Here is an 8846-nt window from a genome sequence, read left to right on the forward strand (position 1 = left end):
CTATTAAATTAGGCCAATAACATCTATTAATAATGTTTAAAAGAATGTAATCTCAATCTTACAATAAACAATTATACTTAAACTTATCAACAGTTCAAAGTCAGTGCCTGGCAATCGAAATTAAAAACTTTGAAACTACAACTTAATTCAGTACTTTGTAAGGGCTTCACTACATACATATATGTAATTACCAATATTTTAAAGTGGTCCTGTTGACTATAAATCACTGTTTCAACAATCACTAAAATATTAAATAAAAAACGTTAACGGGAAAATAATTCATTATATTTTATTACTAACTACAGCGATATTATCAGTCGTTCCATTTGCACTATTACACTGATTTCATAACGCGATAACAGACACCATATAGAAAATAAGCGTGCGTCATGAACATCGTTCTATTGCTGATATAAAACATGACATTGTCCACCACTATAATACCAGAAAATTTCTCTTCGTTCGAGGCTCTAGCTGAAACTGCAGCACACATAGCGATCCACAATTTCAGATGGCAATACCAATCTCTCATTCTGTTTAATACGACTCTAATCTGTGGAGTTAATGCTTTTATTGGATCATACAACAAATCTGTAATCATCGGCCAAAGTACTTTCAATCCTTGGTTCATCGAAAATACGAAACAATTTGTGCTATTCCTGGATAATATTGACGCCCTTATTATTATGCTGGAATGGTTGAAAAGTCAACGATTTAATAATACTGGAAAATATTTGGTCATATGTAACTCGGCCGAAGTGTACAATTGCGATGAAAATCGAGCTGTAAGTTTATTTTGGCAATATCAAATAGCAAATATCATTTTCATGAAACATAAGTCCCAGCAAGCGTACGGCTTTACTTATTTTCAAGACGTTAGTTGTCTCAACAGTCCTCCGATAATACTGAATAAATGGGATACCTGTTTTCAAAACAGAAATGAGGAGAGTTGTTCAGATATATTTCCACTTAAATTTACAAATTTACATAAATGTCCATTGATAGTTTCAACATTTGAACAAGAACCGTACATGACTATTAAAAATGGGATACCAGGCGGCGCAGACGGCGATTTGCTCCGTGTTATCATCAAGGCTCTAAACGCAAACCTCATTGTTATGACACCACGGATAGGTACTGGTTGGGGGAAATTAGAAGAAAACGGGACATGGAGTGGCTCCCTGGCGGATATTTACAATGATTGGGCCAACTTTTCTATGACTTCTGCCAGTTTAACTCTTCGGAGATACATGCATTTTCAAATATCTACTAGCTACAATAGTATTACCCTTGCCTGGGTGACTCATCCGTCGACCTTGGAACCGGCGTCGTTGAAGCTAATGAGACCGTATAATGCTCAAGCAAGGAGAGGTTTACTCTTCCTCTTACTCCTTGTATGTATAATAGCTATGATCTTTAAAATCCTGAAGGTAAAATTGAATATGCCCGATATTCCTGACAATATACTTTTCCATTCTTGGGAAATATGTATGGGATTACCGGCGACTAGATTGCCCACAAAGTGGGTTTTATCAGGCTGTACTATACTTTGGATGTTGTATTGTTATTTAATAAGGACACTTTACCAAGTTTATCTCATTAACTGTTTGCAAACAGACTTTCGCCTCCAGGATTTAGAAACAATAGAAGATGCAATCGATGCCGGATATCACTTCGGAGGGGGTCTAGCTCTTAAAGATCTTTTCATTGAATATCCTCTCATTTATGATAATTGGGAAAATGTAGAAAGTAGCAATATTCAGTCTACTCTGTTGAAATTATCAAATGGATTGAAATTTGTTTTAGCGATGGATTATGAAACAGCCAGAATGTTTTTAAGGAAACCAAACAGAAAGTTGTATATATTGCCGCATAAAATTGTCAACGGCCCAGCTGTTATATTTTTTAAGAAATATTCCTGGTTGGCACAGTCGATCGACGCCATACTAACACGTTTAATTGAATCCGGATTGTGTGATAAAATTTATAAAGATAACACTTTTATAAAAATAATTGATGACAGTGATGCTGCAAAAGTTATTAATATTGACGCATTTAAGGGCTGCTACTTAATTCTTTTGTGTGGTTGGATTATGGCCTCCGTAGCATTGGTAATAGAAAAGTATATTTATTCAAGAAAAAAAGTTATTCCAAAGTCTATTAATGCAAATCCATAAACTTTATCATGAAATTTACAAATTATTTTTTGGGTTATCAAAATAAAACTATACGGTCTTATTTTGTAGTAGTTACATCAGGAAAATGTTTGAAGTAATTATTTCAGCAGATTATAGGCCAAGTTATTTAAAATGCATCATTTTATCAATTAAAATTACAGTTTCCTTTATTTGTAATTGATAAAATAATATGATAAAAGAATATGATACCTAGATCAAAATAATAATGGTCTCTAGAAATTTCGGCAATTCGTTGCTTTCGACTCTACCCTCTATGGCTACGGCCTGCAACTTGCGACAAAATGTCTGGTGCCTACGCAAGTGGTTGATTCCTATTATGTATTAGTATGACGAACAATATTTTTTAAATGAGTACTTACACACCTATTTCGTTAAACTAGAACTATATATTTTATATTTAAAAATAAAATAGAAATGATAGAAAACAGTTGTTTTTTTACATTCCTACTCCCAAAAACTTAAGACACAACTTAAGAGATGGAAGGCTAAAAATACCTACTTTTATTAGGTATCACTCATCCTTTCACTTTCATTAAACTTGCATAAAATCAATTAATACTTTAGAGATATGTATTTCATATTTCCCTTTAGTTTTTATACATATCTACCTAATTAAATTTATAATTTTAAGTCTAGTAAACCGCTGAACCGTTTATGATTAATCTGTTATTAGTAACTAGGTAGTTATGAATAAATTCATTAAAACATGAACGAAAGTATGATACTTTGATAAAAGAGTTTTAAGTTTTTTGTAGATAAGGTAAGTATCTATACAAATAAATGTGTCATATTATATTTGTAGCAAACATTTTTTATGTCTGTTTGGCCGCCCTATAAACTTCCTTTTATTTATAAATATTGACTTCAAAGACAATGCTCATTATAAGTAGTAGTTGTATACGTAGTATATTATTATTAGTCTGTGGTAGTAGTAACACATTTTTTAACTATGATCGATATTCAAGTATAGTAATATAAGATATTGTATAACACTGGACTGTCGCAAATAATATTGTTGCAGGCAGACGCAATCCATGATCCATCGATATATTAGTTGGGTCCTACTTACTAGCTACTGGGCCATTGTTTACTGTTGGTATAGGTACTACTTATAACTCTTGTAAAAATACCAGAGGAACAGATACCACAGTCCACAACAAAATTAATTAAGCTTTCCACCTCTTCAAATGTTGAAATCTAGTAGCGTCTTCTTTGACCTATTTCATAAGATATTGATTATCTTACCCCAGTTATGTGTAATATGAATATTTACGCTCCAAAATGGTACAGAAAATGGTATTGATATTTCAATAGTATGATAAATGATTATAATTTACCTACCTTCTTTATTTGGTACCTACATGTATTTTGGGTATATTTTAACATTATTTAATGTGAGCACTAAGTGATTTTATTGTGCTCCATAAGTCATATATCTATCAATTTTACTATCTTGTACCCATTAGCGGTCCATCAATCTAATTCATTCCAAGGTAGGTAATAAATCTTTATATAGGTACTTTTACTTTTCTATTAAAGATTCCATTGCTGTGCCATTAATTATTTTATGTGTGTTATATCATTTTCATTCATATCGTTAATCATTACCCGCGGCATTCCTATATAAAATGAGAAGGTATGAAAATTATTGTTTGTGTTAAAGAAACAACATCTAGGCAAGATAATGTTATCTTTTGAAAATGAAAATTGTTCCACTTTCGATGCTCTAGCTGAAAGTGCAGCAAAAATTGCGATTTATAATTTTAAATGGCAATACGCTACATTTGTTTTCTTAAATTCTACCTTTTTCTGTGGAGCAAATGTGTTTGTAGAATCATATAATAAAAATATTATAATCGGACAGCATATTTATACTACTTGGTTCATAGAAAGCACAACCCAATTCGTCCTGTTCGTTAGAGACAATGCTGATATACATCGAAGTCTGGTATGGTTCGAAAGTAAAATGTATAATAACGCCGGAAAATATTTGATTGTCTGCAATGCTGTACCTGGATGTGACGAGACTGAAGCTGTTGAGTTATTTTGGCAATATAGAATAGGAAATGTAATTTTAATTAAATACGATAATCAACATAGAGCAACTGGTTACACATTTTTTCATGACGAAAGCTGTGGCCCCGGTCCTCCTGTAAAACTTGAGCATTGGGATGACTGTATTTTTGAAAATAGCGTCGATGATTGTGAAAATAATATGTTTCCTCTGAAGTTTAAAAACTTACATCGCTGTCCCCTAAAGGTGTCAACTTTCCACCAGGTGCCCTACATGATTCTTGGCGATACTGCTCCAAGCGGTGCTGATGGTGATTTATTAAATATTATTATTGAAGCATTGAATGCAACGCTTGTCCTGGTGATTCCTCGTGATACGGATGGTTGGGGAAGCCTCGAAAGCAATGGAACATGGTCTGGATCTCTTGGAGATGTTTACTATGATTGTGCTAATTTCTCTATGACATCCGCAAGTATAACATTGCATAGATATAATTTTTTTCAAATGTCAACAAACTATAACACTATGTCAGTTGTTTGGATAACTCACCCCTCCGATGTGGAATGGTCATCTCTGAAACTTCTACGACCGTATAGCGTAAAACTAAGGTATGCTCTTATTGTTATTCTTTTATTAATTATGTTACTAGGTCTCTTTCTTAAAATTGATATATGCAAATCTATTAAAAATAGATTGTGTTTGTCACAAACCTCTAATGATATAATATTATATTCTTGGCAAATGTGTCTGAGCCTACCAATGCACAGATTACCGACGAATTGGTTTCACAAATATACTATACTATTTTGGATTTGGTTCACCCTTTTACTGAGAACATTTTACCAAGTTTATCTCATCAATTCCTTGCAAACTGATGTGAGGACCGACAATGTTTTGAGTATTGAAGATGCTATTGAAGAAGGATATCCCTACGGGGGAAGTCTCGCCCTGAAGGATTACTTTATAGATCAACCTGATATTTATAATAATTGGATACTGGTGGATAGCAACGAAATATATCCCATCATGAAAAATTTATCAAATGGTATGAAATTTGTAATGGCCATGAACATAGAAACAACAAACATTTTTCTTGCTAAAAGTCAAGCAAATCTTTATGTTCTCCCACAAAAAATAGTCAATAGTCCAGTTGTGTTATTTTTTAAAAAATACTCGTGGTTAGTACAGTCTATAAATACATTATTAACGAATCTGTTTGAAGCTGGGTTACCTGATAAATTACTAGAAGACTATGTGTCTAAAGGCATTCGAATTGAAGAAAACGATTTTAAGTCAATAACAATCGAACATTTCCATGGATGCTTTTACGTATTATTTTTGGGATGGACACTGTCTATCGTTATTGCGATTATAGAAAAACTTGTATATTTAAGAAGATCGATTCCCATTCCTTAAGACAAATTACCTGTTTGTCACTATTTCCACTATTAGGTAAAGTTATATCAACGCTATTTTCTGCTTGCACCAATTAATAAATAGAGACATTAGATTTGGGTTGTGAAAGTAATAAAAAATAACACTTTCACAACCCAAAACTAGTGATTTTTGTTTCCGGGTAGAGCAGTTGATGAGTGATCTGTCCAAACACAACTTAACTTAATAAATCTATTGATTACTAGCGGTCCGCCCCGGCTTCGCCCGTGGTACATATTTACGTTTTCTGTACATTAGAACCATCCTCGTACTTCAAGGAATATAATAAAAAAAGAATTATCGAAATCGGTTCAGCGGTTCTCGAGTTATGCGCTTACCAACACATTTTGTGATTCATTTTTATATTATAGATTATTTACGATGTAGACAAAAAAGTGTTTGTAGTTTCACATTAATTAAGATTTTCTAGTATTTAGAACCTTTGTAGTTTGTTTTTGTTGAAATAAATACTTACTTCACTACAAAATTCGGATTTTTTTTTTCATTTTATTCTACAATTTTAACTGGTTGTAGAGAAAAATAAAGGGATTGCCCACTGCTAAATGTCACCGTGTATTATCATATTTTAAAATCCCTATTGGGCATACATGTAAAATATGTTATAAAGTGTGTTACTTTATTTTAAGACCATTAGAAAATAATAATACTTTACAGGAGATAGATATAAAAAAAATATGTGACTAAAAATATTGCCTGAAAATTTTACAAACTATCTGCACAAACTTTCACCGATGCGATGTCACGCTTTTAATAGTAGTAAGGAAGTCAAAACACCAACAGCTTCTTTATAACATATTTAATAAAATAAATACTTTAGGTTACACTATTACAAGATGGGACATTTGTCTGTCTTAGGAATAAGTATGTACAGAATTTCTCAATGTTGTAGCACGTTTAGCAATAGTTCAGTATGACGTCAGTGGTGCAAGGCTTCAAGCAGCATTCGTCAGCAAGTCCGTCACGCTTGTAACGAGACCAATCAGCGCTGAGCGCTCCTCGCCGGCCGCTCCACATGTAGCTATCGAGCCATTTGTCACCATCGGCCAATGCAGCTGAAATTATGTTGTCTAGTTACACAAAATAAAAGTAGCACTAACGCAATATAGAATTAGGCCTCTGATTAACTTATAGGACTTGTTATTCGTGTATCCTGATTTCAGTCAAATTGTAAATTTTTAATGTTAGAAGATACACGTTAAGTAGGTAAGGATACGTGCATATTTGATTTTTAAAATATGTCCAGTAACTATTACCTACTCTGAAAAAAGGTCATTATTCTCAATTTGTTTTGACACAACCTTAGAAACAATACCGATTATAAGGTATTAATAACAAAGATTACGATTGCTCGTTAAAGATTAAAGTTGAGTTAGGTAGTTACTAACCAAATATAGATTCGGGCGATGTTCGTTTCTCCACAAATTCTCCGAAACAAACCAATAGTCTGGCATTAGCCAGCTGTCTTCCACACAGAGTAACTGGCGTCTCCTTCTCTCCCCTCCCTCCTCTCTCCCCCCTCACCACGGTCATGAAACACAACAGAAGTGTGGCTAACTTCATGTTGAAATTCTAAAAGAAGCAGAATAATTTATAAAAATGTTAAATACTCAGTCCAGACTCTAGAGTCTAGGCGAAAGTAATCTCCGTCCTTGCCCTTTAAATTTATGTAGGTTTATTTAATCCGTTACTATGCGAAATATTCAACATTTTCGGAAGTAGGAAATTGGTGTCATGTAATAAGGATCATTCACATTCATTAAAACTCGATCAAGGTATTCCGAGACGTTATTAATAACTATACAGGACTAAGAAAAAGTCCTTCATACAAAAATGTCCTTCTGAGTTCTTACAGCTCCTCAAAATTTTAATCACATCTTTTCATCTTATTGGAGACTGAATGATCTAAGGAGACCGATAAGACACAAAAAAACAAATTTCATTTCTATGAAACAAGATAGTTACTTAGGTATAAAAATTTTTTTCCACATTTGATAACAAAGTTAGGTAAGGAAAAAACAGCTGCTGCTGGTAAATTGTATTATTAAAATCACCTAGACACCTAAAACTGTTATATTTTTTATCACAAGACCACTTTCTTCAGTTCTAAGCTCACCTCTATAATTATGAAGCAATTATTTTAGCCACGGAAAAAGTTCCATGAACACATTAAGTACCTTGTAACTTAGCAATTATAATCGTCCCTCGTCACACATTTCATGAATCAAGGCCTAAGCCTCGACACAATTTGCATGTGAACACCTAAGTGTTCACATGCAAATTGTGTCGATTTAGATTAAGAATTAGATGTGGAATTAGATATCTAACATAATTAAAAGTATGACTTTTTTATGTCAGAGCAAGCAAAGGGGCAGTTAGGTCACCTAATGTTAAGTTGTCAACACCGCCCATAAACACTTGTAGGTAACACTGGTAGAGGTTATAGATGCTTTGCCGGCCTTATAAGGACAAATAAGCTCTTTTCATGAAGGCCCCAATGTCATAAAATGCCCTTCTTAAGTCCTTTTTAAGTAAATGTAAAATTTCCTTACCATTTTTAAGATGAGATGATTATCAAGATATTTCGTTCTACGCAAGTTAAGATTTCAAGTGTATATCATGTTAGACGATCTGAAGCTTATATATAGATAGCTGAAAATATTCAATTTGCATAAATGGTTCACACTACATGAACTAGCGGGTGCGACAATGAGGTAAATCAGAATTTTAGGTTTCAAGATATTTATTCTCTTTAAGACAACTATTTTCATGCGTACATCATCCTTGTCTTATTTCTTTCCTCAAATCGAGAAGAACAAAATACTGTTTCATTACATATTATGTTTAACTTAGGTAAACTTTTTACTATTAAACTAAAATTAATATAAGAATAATTAATAAATGTTTTACTATGGGAAGAAGAAGTATAAGAGTAGACCCAGGGAAGTTTTCCATAAACCCTTATTGTTACGGTAAATAAATAACTAAATACCAACCCAGGTGGTAAATGTACCAAAAACATGTTATGACGATTCAAACGTGCTTCTAGAGGAAGATAGAATAAATAAATACTTGAGTTGGAGAACCCTCGGTTCTAGATACTCATAGTCACTATGAATAAAAATGCGGGAAAAATCTTAAAAATTAAATAGAATATGCAGTATTACAGTTACGGAAAAGCT

General features: G+C 33.0%; 3 protein-coding genes across 3 annotated transcripts; 2 read left to right on the forward strand and 1 right to left on the reverse strand.

Moving 5' to 3' along the window:
• The first annotated feature begins 419 nt into the window (after positions 1-419).
• Positions 420-2553, forward strand: LOC123693248. The gene has a single exon (XM_045638249.1). The coding sequence runs from the start codon at positions 420-422 to the stop codon at positions 2175-2177; it is 1758 nt and encodes a 585-aa protein (XP_045494205.1). The 3' UTR covers positions 2178-2553.
• A 1611-nt stretch (positions 2554-4164) lies between these two features.
• On the forward strand, positions 4165-5628 carry LOC123693249 (glutamate receptor ionotropic, NMDA 2C-like). The gene has a single exon (XM_045638250.1). It carries the CDS (start codon positions 4165-4167, stop codon positions 5626-5628), a length of 1464 nt encoding a protein of 487 aa, XP_045494206.1.
• Positions 5629-6550: 922 nt separating this feature from the next.
• Positions 6551-8267, reverse strand: LOC123693312 (bombyxin G-1-like). Its single transcript, XM_045638352.1, has 3 exons — positions 8217-8267; positions 7053-7236; positions 6551-6719 (listed from the first exon to the last, which is right to left on the reverse strand). The coding sequence occupies exons 1-3, from the start codon at positions 8217-8219 to the stop codon at positions 6562-6564; spliced, it is 345 nt and encodes a 114-aa protein (XP_045494308.1). The 5' UTR covers positions 8220-8267; the 3' UTR covers positions 6551-6561.
• Between the last annotated feature and the right edge of the window lie 579 nt (positions 8268-8846).

The sequence above is a fragment of the Colias croceus genome, chromosome 7 (genome assembly GCF_905220415.1).
Source record: "Colias croceus chromosome 7, ilColCroc2.1".
Classification (NCBI taxonomy): domain Eukaryota; kingdom Metazoa; phylum Arthropoda; class Insecta; order Lepidoptera; family Pieridae; genus Colias; species Colias croceus.